This window comes from Staurois parvus, unplaced genomic scaffold (assembly GCF_062004578.1).
Source record: "Staurois parvus isolate SC_StPar_1 unplaced genomic scaffold, SC_StPar_1.0 ptg002245l, whole genome shotgun sequence".
Taxonomy (NCBI): domain Eukaryota; kingdom Metazoa; phylum Chordata; class Amphibia; order Anura; family Ranidae; genus Staurois; species Staurois parvus.
Genome location: NW_028320041.1, coordinates 17,481 through 33,920, shown reverse-complemented (window position 1 = coordinate 33,920; position 16,440 = coordinate 17,481). Strand labels below are relative to the sequence as shown.

The 16,440-nt window shown below is 38.6% G+C and overlaps 1 protein-coding gene across 1 annotated transcript; it reads left to right on the top strand.

The window, feature by feature from the left end:
• The first annotated feature begins 949 nt into the window (after positions 1–949).
• LOC149431467 (homeobox protein Mix.2-like) lies at positions 950–3,326 on the top strand. The gene is made up of 3 exons (XM_089665574.1): positions 950–1,097; positions 2,070–2,299; positions 2,667–3,326. The coding sequence occupies exons 1-3, from the start codon at positions 950–952 to the stop codon at positions 3,324–3,326; spliced, it is 1,038 nt and encodes a 345-aa protein (XP_089521700.1).
• The last annotated feature ends 13,114 nt before the right edge of the window (positions 3,327–16,440 follow it).

The following is a 16,440-nucleotide window of genomic DNA, read 5'->3' as shown; positions in this document are numbered from 1 at the left end:
AATTTCTTCAGTGTTGTCACATGAAAAGATATAATAGATTGTAAGCTCCCAGGATGAGGCCCTCCTATCCCTCTTGTATTGAATTGTATTGTTGCTGTATTGTCTCCCGTTATATTGTAAAGCGCTGAGCAAACTGTTGGTGCTATATAAATCCTGTATAATAATAATAATAATATTTACAAAAATGTGAGGGGTGTACTCACTTCTGGGAGATACTGTGTATATATGTGTGGATATATATGTGTGTGTGTGTGTTTTTATGTGTTTATTTTTTAGCTTTTTTTTTTAAGAATCTTTTATGTTTCATATATCTTCTAGAATTTCCCTTATATAAGTTTTTATCTTTTCTATTACTTTTATTTACTTTAACACTAAGAGGTGAGGTGCAACGGTTCTGTTAAGGAATACAACACACCTACTGAGAAATAATGTCTCCATGATAGGCAGGAAGAATATATACCCACTAAAACTACAAAAAAAAAGGTTTTTGAACAGTGACCTAAAATGTTTATTTACATTTGTGCATATTTGTTTATTTTGGCTCTGCACACCAATAGAAGCAGCCACAGCATATTTCACAGGGCCCAGGCTGAAATGGCAGGTGACTTCCTGGTAAAGCAGACAGGAAACCCACCTTTTGGGATCAGTGGATGGGTATGTGTATTGTGAACCTAGATCTTTAGCTGGACCCAGCAGGATATCATAGCTCACAGACCTGAAATTCACAATAGTGTCTACATAACACCCAGAGCCTCAGATTCATTCTGACCCCCCCCATGGCCATTGTCACACCTGAGGTCTTTGATCACTGTTACCGCCCACTAGTCTTGCTATAAAAGGGGATCAGGAAGGGAGGAAGGGATTCACCATCCAGAAAGCAACAACACAGGCACCCATCACACAGTGAGGATCTGGTTGACCAGAACAAAAAAAAAAAGGACTTTGTGTGATGGCTGAATATAGCCAGGAGAATGGACAATATTTTCCTTCCTACTTCGCCACTGGTCAGATGGAATATTCAGACTCACAGACCCCTGTTATGAGGGCAAGTGTAGCCCCATTCCAGAAGAAAGATTTCCAGCAGCCCCAAGGTAAAATACTTTTTTAAGTCTTGCACAGTTATTATTTTGGCTTTAACTGAATATTATACATTGTACACATTATTTCTTATATTAACTATAATACTTTTCTATAAAAAATTATAAGAATGGGAACTTTAATTTGAATTTCTATTAACAAATGCACCAACATATACACTAATATATTAAATGCATTATTATAGATCACATGTTATCTTTTATTTAAATGGTTAAAATAATAATATTTTCATAACGTTTGGGAATGCGTAACTCTTTTGCTCAGGCCTGTAGTTAAAAAAACGTGAATTTTTGGAAAGCTTGTTACTAATACGGATAAGTTATAGTTATATTTAATTGTTGATTTATATAGTTTAGTTACATTGATAACATGTTTTGCAAATCATTACAACTTGTATCTGTTAATGACTAATATGTGATTACACTGCTGATGTGTTATATTTAATAAATTATTAATATAGAACAGATATAATAATAAAGTTAAAAAGTGGCATGCATATACATTACCCTGAAAATATCTTATAAAATGTATTTTACATTTGGTTAGTATTTATGTCATCTTATGACTTATATTTTATAGAGTAGTTTTTTCCTCCTGTATAAAATAACTTGTACTGTATATGTTAAATGTAAGTCTCATTGTGAATGTAGTCTCTACGACACATACAGTAACTGTTATAATGAAAAGTATTTCCAAAAACCCTCGAAGAACATGGCCAATCAACTCTATGTAACTCAAGCACTCTTTGGAATAGCGAAACAATTAAATTAGAATCCTTATACTTGGGACATTTGATCCCTTGGGCAATGATTTAGGATTATAGTCCCACCTGATGCTGTTCCAAACAGGCCACTTAGCTATTGCCTATTTTGTCTAGCATGAATTAATTTAGCTATGGAAGAATAGAAGGTATTGATCAATGATAGATATTCACATATGGGGATGTTATACTAATTATTGTCTTCTTCCAGAACATGTCAGTCCCCCGACCAATGATGAGGTCAGAGGAGCACCATCAAAAAAAGTGAGCAGTCAGCCCCAGGCCTCAGATACAGCGGTGTGCCAACGCAGAAAAAGGACTGTCTACAACCAGGCACAGCTGGACACACTAGAGCGATACTTCAAGACCAACATGTACCCAGATATCCACCACCGGGAGCTGCTGGCCAAACAAATGTGCCTACCTGAATCCAGAATCCAGGTATGTATTCACTTTTAGTGTCAGATTCCAATTGCAAGCAATTCTATTTCTTTCTGGAATTTCAGCCAAAACATTTTTTTCTGGTCTTGACTAGGCTCCCAAGCTGCAGAGATTCACTCTCAGTTGTTCTAGGAACTTGTTTATTCAGGTCATTGCATAACTTGTGGTAGTTTCCTAATGTTAATGCACAAGTCAAGTTGCAATTAACTATTTACTTCTTATCTAGAATTAAAGAAAGGACTTCATTGTATGGCCAATATTTCATATTCAGAATTGTCATAAGTTTTTAATAACATGCTTTCCAACCTACTACTATTTACCCCACATTTACATGTTGTACTTATTGAAGTCTCCTGTTTTCTTACAGGTCTGGTTCCAAAATAGAAGGGCCAAGGCCAGACGAAAGGGCGTGAAATCAGCCAACTTGCAAGCAGAAGAGGCATATTCCTGTTCACTTGGTGACAACAAATACATGTACTCCTCCACACCAACATCTCATATCCACCAACAGCAAATCCTGAATTGTCAGGAAGAAGTACAACTACAGGGCAACCCCCAGCAGGAAATTTTCCAACAGTCTGAATTTCATGGATACCCTCAATACTCCTGCCAAGCGAGCAGGGTTTATCTGCAAACTATGGAATCTAACATACCCATGGTAAACCAACAACAGTTCTACAATCAGGTGAACCCAGTTATGGGCTTCAATAACCAAGGAATAGATCTGAGCAGAGGACAGTTCCAAGCAAACATGAATTATACAATGGATTATTCCAACTTCCAACCCAACAAAACCACCTCTCCAGACACAAGTGTGAACTTTCCACCTGTCTCAGTCTCTACAGCTATGGACAGCTGTATTGGACTTAATACTTTTCCCTCTCAACCACAGTATCCAATGCCAGTCATTGAGAATGACTTTTTCAACCACAAGTGCCCCATCTCTGACTCTGGAGTCAGCAGCAGATCCACAGAATTTGGGTCTGACTGTGATGGAGATCTCACCATTGTCTTAAACAGTCTGTAAGCAGGATTGAGTGTAATAGACTCAATTCTGTTTATGGGCAGTTCTACAAAATTCATGATTAATTTAGCACTTTTTACAAGAGTGGATTAGGTATCTTCCTATCATTCTACTGACTCCTGGATGTCAGAGTTTAACTTCATATGATGTGATCAACAGCTCTAGGACATTCAGAAGCATAAATGGACTTGACCCGAACGACTTCCCCATGGGAAATATATAATACCCTTCAAGTGATTCATCTGTACATGTCGGAATTGAAAGGAAGCAAATGTGCAATAATTTTAATTACTGGATGTTAATATGTTGTATATTGGTATAAAAAAAGTGCAGCACTAAAATCACAATAACAGATTAAATGTATCAAGTGTAACAGTAAAGTGCAAAACATAAGTATATAAAACTTGCGTATACAATGAACAGCAAATCAGCAAGCGAAAAGGCAATTGTGTCCGTGAGCAAAAGTGACGATAGTTGTGCTGCAAGTGCAACTAAAATAATCAATAAATAGTAATATTACTGATATTTGTGGTTGTGGTAATTTGTGCAACATTAAAATTATAAGTCCATAAAAGACACTCTGTTCAAACAGTGTCCATAGAATCATAAAGTGCAGTAATCTAAAGTGCAGGACAGGAACGGGAAATTAATCACACAGAAAAATCCACCACCTCGGTCAGATGTACACTCACCAGAAGGCTAATGATAACAGGCATAATGATAATGGGTATATCACATCTGGAGGCAAAGAGGCAGCCAGGGGGTTAAACGAACTGCTCCATCAGAGGCATAGGTGGAAGAGGAATCCTTGTCCTAGGGGAGATAGCTCACCACAAGAGCCATAAAATCATATATAGTGTAGCATTTATTGACTATGACAAAGCAGAGTAAAATATCCACGTGGAGTGATAAAACTTAAAAAAACTGGTAGCAAAATGGCCGTCGCTCCATCCTTTGGCAGCGATGGCATGATGTCAGCAATGTGGCCCCACCTGACGCGTTACGTACACATGCACATCCTCAGGGGTACGTCCATTGCTAACGTCATGTACGGGTCCCATTTAAATAGCCCGCAAGGCGCAAAATGAATCCGACGGCGCCATTTTCCCGGAGAGTTGCCGGTCAGGTGATGGCGGCGGCCATTTTCCCAGACACCGGTCGAGTGATGCCGGCTGCCATTTTCCAAAGCTCAAAAAAACATGTAATATTAGTGCAGGGTAATGATGATTTACCATAGAGACAAAGGGTAAACAGCAAGCTTTCGCCGAGGTATCTAACAGCGGACATTACCTAGGAGGTATAAGTGACACGGCCATGATGTTATTTGTTATAATGATGGCAACATTAATGATGTCTCTTGAGGTAAATAAATAGAAAACAGGGGACTAAATGTAATAAAATGAAGAATAATGAACGGGTAACAAATATAATGTGTTAAAATATTATAAAAGAGACCAAAAAAAGAAAAAAATTATATTGGAAAACATTCAAAGGTAATGCTAAAAAATGTCAATTGATGTCAAAACGTAAGGAGAAGAAAACGAATGGTTGAAAATGTCACTAATATATAAAAAAGGAGGTATAAGTGACACAGCCATGATGTTATAACAAGAAGCAAAATTGATGATGTCTCTTGAGGAAAATAAATAGAAAACGGAGGACTAAATGGAATACAATGAAAAATAACGAACGGGAAGAAAATATCATGCATTAAAATATTATAAAAGTGATCAAATAAAGAAAAAAACTATATTGGAAAACATATTCAAAGGTAATGCTAAAAAATGTCAATTGATGTCAAAACGTAAGCAGAAGAAAACGATTGATTGAAAATGTTGCTAATATATCAAAAAGTGAATATGATATGATCAGGGGCGGACTGACAACTCATGGGGCCCCCGGGCAATAGGGGATCATGGGGCCCCTGTGTCCTTGCCGAAACTCAAAAAAGCCTATGAAAAAGGTACCAGGGGCATCTCATGGGGCCCCCTACTGACCCCGGGCCTTCGGGCATTGCCCGAGTTTCCAAATGGTCAGTCCGCCCCTGGATATGATATATTGCGAACTATTAAAATGGTTGGTAAAGAACATATACATAAGTGACAAATTCATATTAACCAAAGAATATAAAAGCAAGGGATATGGAAAATAAAAAAATAATGAATGTAAGAGTAAATGTAATATGAAGTACATTGGAGTATACGGGAAGATAAATGCAGAGTAGATTATGACAAATAAATAAATAAAATAATGTGCATAAAAATAAATAACACATGATACCAAATTTGCATAATAATAAAACCAAATGATGCAGAAAATATCAGCCCAAAGACACCCAAAAAATGGAAATAGTCAAGCTATAAAATGGAGAACGCAAATTCAGCTTTTATCAATGAAACTATTGATATCCATATCTACACTGTGGCCCTGAGGGGTTAGTGATCTCATTTCATATATCCATCTTGTTTCTAGCTGTGAGATGGCCCAACTTTTATTGCAACCTCTCCAGTGTGTACTGAGGATATCTATGCCTGTGAACTTAATACCCTGCGGACCTTTATGGTGGTAGTCTCTAAAGTGCTTGGATAGAGAATGTTCTTTATACCCTTTTTTAATATTATAGAGATGCTCGCGCATTCTATCCCTCATGCGCCTCCTGGTTCTGCCAATATATTGTTTATGGCAGGAGCACTCCAGGAGGTAAACAATGTGCCTGCTTTTGCAGGAAATAAAGAAATCTATTTGGTATGTAGTGTTAATCACGCATGAAGTAAAGGAAGTCACGCATGAAGTAAAGCCACTTAATAGGCAAATAGTGCAGCGGTTACACGGGTAGAAACCTTTGAGTTCTCCAAAGAAGAAAACTCTCTGAGTAGGGTCTATAATATTTGGGGCAATTTTGTCTCTTAATGTGGGTGCCCTTCCAAAGACTACTTCAGGTTTTGAGGGGAGGAAGCCTTTAAGTACAGGATAATTGTTTAGAATATTCCAGTGTTTATAAAAGATGTTTTTAACCTGAAAATGCTGTGTGGAGTAATTGGTGACAAAGGAACGTACCATTTGGAACTTAAATTTCTTAGTATCATTCACAAGTAAAGTTTTCCTGTCTAGATTAGCCACTTGGCTGATGGTTTCATTAACAGTGTAAGTGGAATAACCTTTCTCAAGAAATCTCTCCTTAAGGGGATTAGCTTGCGTGTAAAAATTGGATAGGTCATGGCAATTACACCTAATTCTGGTGAACTTTCCCTTGGGAATGTTTTTATAACCATAAAGGATGGTGGCAACTATCGGTAGGTATGAAACTATTCCAATCTGTGGTCTTAAACTCTTAGCGCTGGCGCCTCCCGGCCCTTTAAGAGTTTCAGAAGCCAGGAGGCGGGGGGGGTTTAATGGTCATGTGACCGCCGTGATTCACCATCATGGCAGTCACATGATCAGAAAAGGTCCCGATCAAAAGGGGAGATCCGGACCTTTCCATGAGTAACGGACATATGTGCTGGGAGCGTTCGCTCAGCACATATGTGTTTTCTAATTGCATGCAAATATGCGGCCACTTGGCGTGAAGGCCCAGACGCTAAGAGGCCGCATATTTGTGTGTGCTCGGTGTCAAGGGGTTAAAGAAGGTTTTACTTACAATACTATCTCCATTATTTATCAGTGTTATAAGTCTATAACTTTTTCATTTTTGTTCAAGTGGAGAAATAAAGATAAAATATAAATGCACAGTACAGCAATTTATTTATACTTTTTTAACTTTTGAACCTTAAGCCCCGGTTCACATATATGCAATTTGGATACGTTTTGAGCCTCATCCGGTTTGCATGACAAGTAAACAAAACCAGCTTTCTATGGAGCTGGTTCACATATGGGCGGGCCTGCTGCAGTGTGATTTTTAAAAGAGTCAGATGCAATTTTCAGTCCGGTTCAGATGTGATTTCCAGTGTCATACACTAAATCAAGAAGTCGCACCGGACTCTTCTTACAAATTGCACTGAAACTGACCCCGCACATATGTGAACCTGGTCTACAGCTTGCCTTAGACAATTGTTTTTTTCCAGCCAGAAGACTGAATGAGAAAAAAAAAATGAAAGCAGATTCCTCTAACCACATAAACAAGGCGGATGGATCAATCCCCCCCCCGCAGGGACATTATATTCTGGCAGCGGAACCCATCACTCTCAGAAAGTTTTCCAGCATGTCCCTTTGACTGAAGTTGATTGAAGAGTTAACTTATATTGAGGAGGGATCGGGCTGCTGAAATCACGGGGCCCCATACAGACTACCTGACAGGGTCCCTCCCCCACACCCTTCCAAGAAAATATCAAGGCAATATTTAGCTAAAAATACAATAAAATCATTAATAGCGAACACAAACACATCATAACTTACAAAATTCCTGTGGAGGGGGTCTGGGGCTCATTCACATGGGCACTGAGGCCTGTACAGTGTGAATCAGTGGTTCGTGCATTTGGATGGCGCCATCTGAAACTGAGTGCAAGCAGCCTATGTTATGCTATTGGAACGCACTGACTGTACGAAGACAGCCGCAGGTCCTAATATGACAGGTGTGCAGATTCGGGTGTACGACCCAAACACAGACAGTGTGCATTTGTTCTCTCAATGCACAGCATGCCGTCCATTGGGAGGGTAATGTGCCCAGTGACATCATCGGCTGTTACACATGTAAATATCTCCTAAATGGGGCACATTTAGGAGACAGTTACTACAGGTAAGTTTTATTATAGGCTTACCTGTAGATAGAAGAAAAAAGAGGAGTTTACTGCTGCTTTAAACAGATCAGTGAGTACATGGTTGTAGGGCAGCAAAGTGGTTAGCACTTCCGCCTGGCAGCACTAGGGTCGTTGGTTTGAATCCCAACCACTGCACCTCCTGCCTGGAGTTTTATCCTTGTGCCTGCGTGGGTTTCCTCCCACACTCCAAAGACATACTGGTAAGTTAATTGGATCTGTCTAAATTGGACAAAAAATGGTCACTGCCCCAGTCTATAACTGGCTTTTACAGCAAGGAACACATGGACGGGCAAGGCATATCAAAAAAGAAAAGAAAGAAAGTTGCCAGCCAGCTTTCGAACAACCTGTCTAACAGTATGTGTTAAAAACAGGGGTTTAGTTAGCACACATTTGCAAATACATACGTGAGCCACGTCATGGCACCCTGATATTCTGTGGTCCCAACTCTACAAATTTTGAGAGCCCCCATAGTAGAGGCACATGCATTTAATGGATAGAATAAGGGCAGATGAACCTGAGGGGGGGTACCCTGGTTAGCACTTCTGCCTGACAGCACTAGGGTCAATGGTTTGAATCCGGCACCTCCTGCCTGGAGTTTGCATGCTCTCCCTGTGTCTTACATGGGTTTTTCTCCGGGTACTCCGGTTTCCTCCCACATTCCAAAGACATGCTGGTAGGTTAATTGGCTCCTGTCTAAATTGGCCCTAGTATGTGTATGTATGAATGTGAGTTAGGGACCTTAGATTGTACACCCTTTGAGGGTTAGGGACTGATGGAATGTACAATATATATGTAAAGTACTGCATAAATTGACGGCACTATATAAGTACCTGAAATAAATAAATAAATAGAAGGAGTCGATACATGGATCTGCAGAGGGAACTGGTAGTGTAGGGAAGAAGAAGCAACGTTGCAAAGGACAGAGGAATGACAGGTTTGTAATAGTGAACTGAAAGAGCCCAGTCTGGAGGAGAGGAGTGGGAAGCCCAGCTACGTAAGATAAAAGACAAGATATAAAGGCATAAGGCAGGAATGGGAGTATAGCAGTAAATTCTTCATCCTATGGAAAGGTAGCTGATCGGCTGTGACTGTCAGGAGAAAGAGCAAGGAGGGAGAGAGCACAAAAGAATATCCAGGTTGGGCAGTTGGAGCACCAAGATCAGCAGAGAGACAGGAAAGGTGAGATGAGATGAAGAGTACAGGATGGAAGGACTGCAGGGAAAATAAAGAAGCCACAATCAATAGGAATCAGAAGGGGAAAGATCGGAGCATGATTGCGGGGGTAGGGGGAAAGAGAGTGAATAGGGCAAGAATCTGGAGCAATGGGGGAAGTCGGGGATGAGAAACAAAGCAACAGACTGAGCACAGCTAACATTAGAGCCGCACTGTTGGAGAATGACAGGAGACCATAGAATGAGGGGAGTTTAGCAGCTGCAAATGTGTTTGTCAGTTCGCTGGGCCCCCTGCTGATGAGATGGCACCCAGGCCCCCTACAGGAGGGCCAGCAGTACCCCCATATCAGTGGCCCAGGCAGAGATGGCCACACACTGATCAAAGTTTGACCAGTCCTTGCTGGAGCAGCTGAAATTTGATTGGTGTATGGCCAGCTTTACACTATCTAATTTTTTATTGTTTTTTTTTTCCCCAAAATTTTGAAGAGAGTGGAGAAGAGTTACATTTCTGTCTATTTTTTTTGTAACCCCATTGGGCAGGTTTTGTCTCACGTCTTGTCCCTTTGACATCCAGAAAAGAAATGAGGGAGTGGTTGTCACTGGGGCAGGACAGCACAGACAAAAAAAAAACCCTGTCATAAATTCTCTTCCTTACCTAATTTACTAAAACATGTTTCTGTTTTTGTTATACCAACAAACGCGCACCACTTCGTATTCCAATTGGAATACGAAGTTGTGCGCTTTTGCTGGTATAACAAAGACTTACATACCCAGGGGGGTATTAGACTGAGAGCTGCACTTTTGTTTGTGTAATTAACACTTTTTGTGGCTTTTTATACCATTATGTTTCTGGTTTTAGTCTCATCATTGGAGAGATTTCTCATCACTTTCTGACCTGACAGGAAGTGAGGGTAAATCTCCCCAACAGAGACAAACAGAATAACCTGGCAGAGGTCCTAATCCTGTTCTAGCCTAAACTGAAAAATAAAATTTGGGCAACAGTTGGGCTTTAATTTTATTTAGGTTGGCCTGAACAAGCAAATAAAGCTAAAGTTTAAAAAGACAACCTGTCCCCAGAATTTATTAGTAATCCCATCAGAAAAAAATGCACACTGGTATGATAAAGTACGTAAAGTTAATCTATAGCAAAAACTTGTTTTTTAGTTTAGAATAAAATAGTCAATGGCCTCAACCCTCTGTTTTGTCTCATGGGAGATGTTTCCTCGCTGTCCTGGAAGCACAACAGGAAGTCAGAGGAGATCTTGTCAACAAATGTCCAATGTTCTGAGTCATTGTACAGACTTATAGAAGTCTTCAGTGCAGCCAAGAATTGTTTCCCTAATTTATGCCATAATGCTGTTGTTTTCATGCACAAGACATGGTGAGGAGTTGGAACCTTTGCCAGTTCCTATAGATATCTGTGATCCCGGAAGGGTGTTTCTCTCCCTCTGTTTGCCCTGTTGACCGTTGTTAGGCTGACCATACATCATACAATCTGATTGTACAATCTTCTTTAGATTTATTATCAACTATGTAGTACAAGGGCCGACCTGATTTATTATTAATTGAAACTGTTGATTAGCCTTGTCCTTATATTACATAGTCCTCCGCGCTCTCAGCACATGTGTCGGCGTCCCACGGAAAGATCCCAATCTCTCCCTGTGATCGGGACCTTTCCAATCATGGCTGTCACATGACCCTAAACCCCACCTCCCGGCGTCAGAAACCCCTTAGAGGGCCGGGAATCACCAGCCAGGGGCGGACTGACCATTTGGAAACTCGGGCACTGCCTGAGGGCCCGGGGTCAGTAGGGGGCCCCATGAGATGCCCCTGGTACCTTTTTCATAGGCTTTTTTGAGTTTGGCCAAGGACACAGGGGCCCCATGATCCCCTATTGCCCGGGGGCCCCATGAGTTGTCAGTCCGCCCCTGTCACCAGCATGACGAGGTTAAAGTGGAAATAAGGGCAAAATAAAAAATTACGTATATGTCATTAATCTAAAAGGTATATTTAAAACCCATGTACAAAATGCTGACGTAAAAGCAGAGAATTTATCATTGGGATCTGCTTTCCAAGTACAAGGTACTGAAACGTGAACATTCCCCATGTATATCGTTCACAAAAGGCATTTAAAAATGACTTACTTTGATGAAAATTGAGGCAGTTTAATAGTATGCGCATATACAAATGCCAACAGCACTTAACCCTTTTTCTGCTAAGAAAAGGTTTAATTTTTTATACTCATACTAAAATGCACATTTTGTATGTAAATAAGACTTACAACTCCCAAAATATGTATATTTTCTAAATCCAGAGAACCTGCAGGATAAAGAGATGTAACGGTTGTAAATGTTGCACAATATTTGCATAACTGTTAAAATTACAGTAACCTTAAATGGAAAAAGACTGAACCATCTATTCTGAATCTGATTGCTTGCATGACTCCATTGACCAGTTTACTAAGGTCTGTGAGTTGTGGTATCTTCAAGAATACCAGCTAGGCTGACCTTAACAACCCAGGTCTCTATACCCAAAGTCCCGTTTTGCATGCATGGCAGGAGTATCTTGATGGTGCGGTATTCTTCCCCCCTTTTCTCCCCCTTCATCCTCATCTTTGTTTGATTTCTATGCCTTATTGTTTTTGTTTCCTTTTATACTACTCTTTTTTACGCTTATTACTTAGATAAGGGTCTTCCCCCTTTTGTTTTTTTACCCTTATGATTGGAACGGGGACCTTGTTTGCTTTGCTAATACATTATTCCAGGTGTAGAACTATGTGAGCTCTAAGACTTTCTAGGATTATAGTGAATTTTCTGGTAGTAAAATTGTCTGACTGTCTGATATGAATTGTAGAACTACACCTATCAAGATATGCATTTAATCTGACTGTTTATTCATTTGTGGATTATCCCCTGTATCCATGGACAACATGGTGCCCCTTGGGGCAATTTTCGTTGTTAATCTTGATATACTGCAATATCTGTTTTTATCTATGTTGTAAAAGACCCTTATCTGTTCTTTTCTATGCTTACTTTTATATTGTCTAAATTCCTATAAAAAGACAATTACCGGTATATACAAAAAGAAAAATTACAGTAAAATGTATTTCAATGAACAGAAACATAATATAATTGCAATTTTTTCATAAAATATAAAATCTGACATTGTGTCGAATAAAATAGATAAAAAAACAATATGCAGGCTTCAATATTGTTTGTGCCATACTGAACATTTTACATAGGCAAAGTCTTAAAAACCTTTCAAGCACATCATTTTACGGTTAACTGTAAATGATGGCACATGAATTAATCCTCTTACTCCATTGTGAGCAGCAATACATAATATGTTATAGATAAATCACTACCAATACCTATTCAATACTCAATCCCCTTAAAGCATAATCTCCACCTCCACCCTTGGAGATGCAAATGATATTAAAGTAAATATGCCAAATAAATAATCAAATAAATCATCAATCAATAATAAATATACAATCCCCCTACCCTAAATCACAAACATAATAAAGTCCAAAAAGAAAAAATCCCAAGATGATAATAATATATACCAAACAAATAACTCAAATGTCCTTTTTGTGAAATAAATGAGTGCATCCAAAATTAGGTCCAAGTGTATAGAGTCTTCCAACGACTTGCACAGGCTGGATTACCTCAAAAATAAAAACAATACATAGTGCATTATCCTTTAGCAAATCATAATAACATGTGAGGTCACTCTGGTGATAATCAAACAAGTGAGAGAAAAAAAAATATATATATATGTGGTGAAAAACGTGTATGTGAATCACTCTTCAGTGCCACAAATCACACAACCCAGTGTGCACTTCTATTTAAAGTAAGGAGTGGGTACCCTTACCAATATCACCAATAAATCTCGCCTTAATGTTAATCCAAGAGTTACACGATGGAATAAGCCCTCCTGCAGATATCCACAAGGATTACCATGACTTCATCACACCACCTAGGTCCATCCACACTAGCACTCCAGATGTCTTCCCACAGTGTACTCCATCCAGATACCCATATATAAGGAACAGAAATAGTGTAATACTGCCACACACTAAAATCTTTAAAGCTTTTATAGTACTGCTTACATTGCCAATATCTTTAAAACCGCATATAGTATATATTTAAGAAACCTTTCAGCCATCCAGGAGAGTCCTAGTTCCTTGTATCTCCTCCCTTCCACTCTCCAAAATGGTCGCTGCTCCACTTCCGGTTCCTCGTATACGTCTGATGTCACTTCCCTTTGACGCGTTTCGTCATTGGACGTAATCATAAAGGGTTAAACCCTTTTGATGAATCTGATCGCAATATTTAAATAAAAATTGTCAATACTTACTACACTATGGGCGTATCCTTGCTCCAACCCCCTGGGGGAGCTCTCTAAATTTATAGATTCACTGCCTCAGGATGGATCATCATACCTATAGTGGATATCTGCATACCCAGGGAGCAATACCAGGTTCTTTAACCACCTCCCGCCCGCCATATAGTAATATGACGGGCGCAAGGTGGTTCTCTCATTCTGGGAGGACGTCTGGATTATTAATATAAGGCACATTATACATGCGCGTCCGGTGAGTGCGTATTACTTACACCATTATTGCACTGACACCGGGTCCAGAGCTACCAGAGCACAAAAGTCACCTTTATCTATTTAATTCTCTACTGGAACTATTTTTTATCCTTTTTTCATTTTATTTGTACTGGATATTATTCATTGACTTTTTTGATTTATTGGTATTGTTATTATAATTATTTTAGCGCTGCACCTTTCTATATAGTATTTTTTTTTATACATGCAGAAAAAAAATGAAAGGGGTTCTAACGGTTTCCTCTTTTCTATACAAAATGGAGGGGAAAGCAAAACAGTTTGGGCTTTAGATATACTTTAATGGCTGTTGAATTGCAGAAATACATTTTAAAAAATAAAATAATTATTTTTTAGGGATGACTGGACATCCAAGTACAAGGTGGATTCCGATCGGGTATTATGGGTTACTGTTTCTCTTAAGCATATTCTTTCTTTGTTGAGTAAGCAGAACAGTACTTAATTTAGTGAATTACTCTAAACGATGCTGGAACTGAAAAATCAGGCACCAATGTCCCTAAGGAAGTCACAAATAGCACAAAAATAATAATAATACTTTTATTTTGCCATCCTGGAGCATTATGACTTTAAAAACAAGTAAAAGATTACATTTAATTTATGTTATATATTTAAAACCTTAATTAATTAAAAAAATATTTATATCATAAGCCTTGTTTAGGCTGTTCTTTAATACATTACAATAACTGTACACCACAGATAATCATATGTATGTATCAAGGTACAAAGTTTGCACTGATTAAGGGGAGGTTTGATGAGGTTGTTGGTCCCCAGTGCTTGGACAGTCATTCAACTTGGGTAATAAAAGTACTATGCATATATTTGATGAATGTTAATATGTGGTAAATGTAATAATTATTATTACTATTTTGAATGTATGAATTGTAGGAAAACGTCCGTTTTGATTCTCTGTTTTTGCTCCAGCTGCACAGAACCTGGGAACTTGGGCCTCATTAATCACTTGCCCTCCTGAGGATTTACCCCCCTTATTGGCCATTCCTTTTTTTGCTATTTGGCGCTGGTAATTGCGTGGTCATGCAATGCCGTACCCAAACAAAATTTACGCCCTTTTTTCACACAAATAGAGCTTTCTTTCTGTGGTATTTTATCACCTGTGTGCTTTTTATGTTTTTGCACTATAAACGAAAAAAGACTGAACATTTTGACAAAAAAAAAAAACAATATTTTTTACTTCCGGCTATAAGAAATATATAGTAAACTCAAATTTGTCATCAATTTAGGCCAAAATGTATTCTGCTACACGTTTTTGGTAAGAAATCCCAATAAGTGTATATTGATTGCTTTGTGTGAAAGTTACAAACTATGGTATAGATACTGCAATTTACGCCATTTTTGCTCTACAGCGCTGCGCTAGTTTATCTGATGTGTGTGTAGTCATGCAATGCTGTACATACATTACATTTAAGTCCTTTCTTTCACACAAATAGAAATTTCTTTTTGTGGTATTTGATCACCTGTGTGCTTTTAATTTTTGGCGCTATAAACAAAAAAAAGACTGAACAGTTTTTAAAAAAATCTATATTTTCTCATTTCTGTCATAAAAAATATCCAAAAACTCAAATTTCGTCATAAACTTAGGCCAAAATATATTCTGCTACATTTGATATTGATGGCTTTGTGTGAAAGTTAAAACATCTACAAACTATGGTATAGATAATGGAATTTACACAGCTTTTACTTTCTGACTGCTCATTACATTTCTTAAGGTGCTAAAATACCAGGGCAGTACAAACACCCCCAAATGACCCCTTGTCAGAAAGTAGACACCCTAAGCTATCTGCTAAAAAGCATATTGAGTCCATTAAAGATTTTTTGTTTCCACAAGTTTTTGGAAAATGACAAAAACATTTTTTTTTAAAACAAAGTTGTCATTTAAATGATATATTGCTCACACAAGCCATGAGTATATGTGGAATTACACCCCAAAATACATTCTGCTACTACTACAGAGTATGAGACTTTTTAGGAGCCTTACCACATACAGGAGCCTGAAATCCAATGACCATTTTAAAAAGCCTGAAGGTGAGTAACTTCCTCATTTCACTTCCTCACTACCCCCCCCCCCCCATGACCCTTTTTAAACAGTAGACACCCAAAGGAATTTAAAAAGAGGCATGGTGAGTATTTTGCAGATCCAATTTTTTTCTCACAAGGTTTTGAAGTATAAAACAAGAAAAGAAAAAATATGTTTTTGTTTTCTTTCTTCATTTTCCAAAAACTTGTGGCAACAAACGAGATCTACAAAATTCTCACCATGCTTCTTATCAAATTCCTTGGGGTGTCTACTTTCCAAAAATGGGTCATTGGGGGGGTTGGTGCTATCTTGGCATTTCAGGGCCTCCGAAACTGTGATAGGTAGTCAGGAAGTGTGATGAGGAAATAAAGCCCTTTAAAAGCCTGAAGGTGCTTTTTGGATTTTGGGCTCCTGTACTTGGCTAGACTGCCAAAAAAGTCTTGCACATGTGATATCGCCATACTCAGATGTAGCAGAATGTATTTTGGGGTGTAATTCCACATATACCCATAGCACGTGTGAGCAAT

Excerpts from the sequence above, each read along its gene's own strand:
- LOC149431467 (XM_089665574.1), top strand. The coding sequence starts at position 950 with ATGGCTGAATATAGCCAGGAGAATGGACAATATTTTCCTTCCTACTTC. Across the intron at positions 1,098-2,069 it reads CCAGCAGCCCCAAGGTAAAA|AACATGTCAGTCCCCCGACC; the intron begins TACTTTTTTAAG and ends GTCTTCTTCCAG. Across the intron at positions 2,300-2,666 it reads TACCTGAATCCAGAATCCAG|GTCTGGTTCCAAAATAGAAG; the intron begins GTATGTATTCAC and ends GTTTTCTTACAG.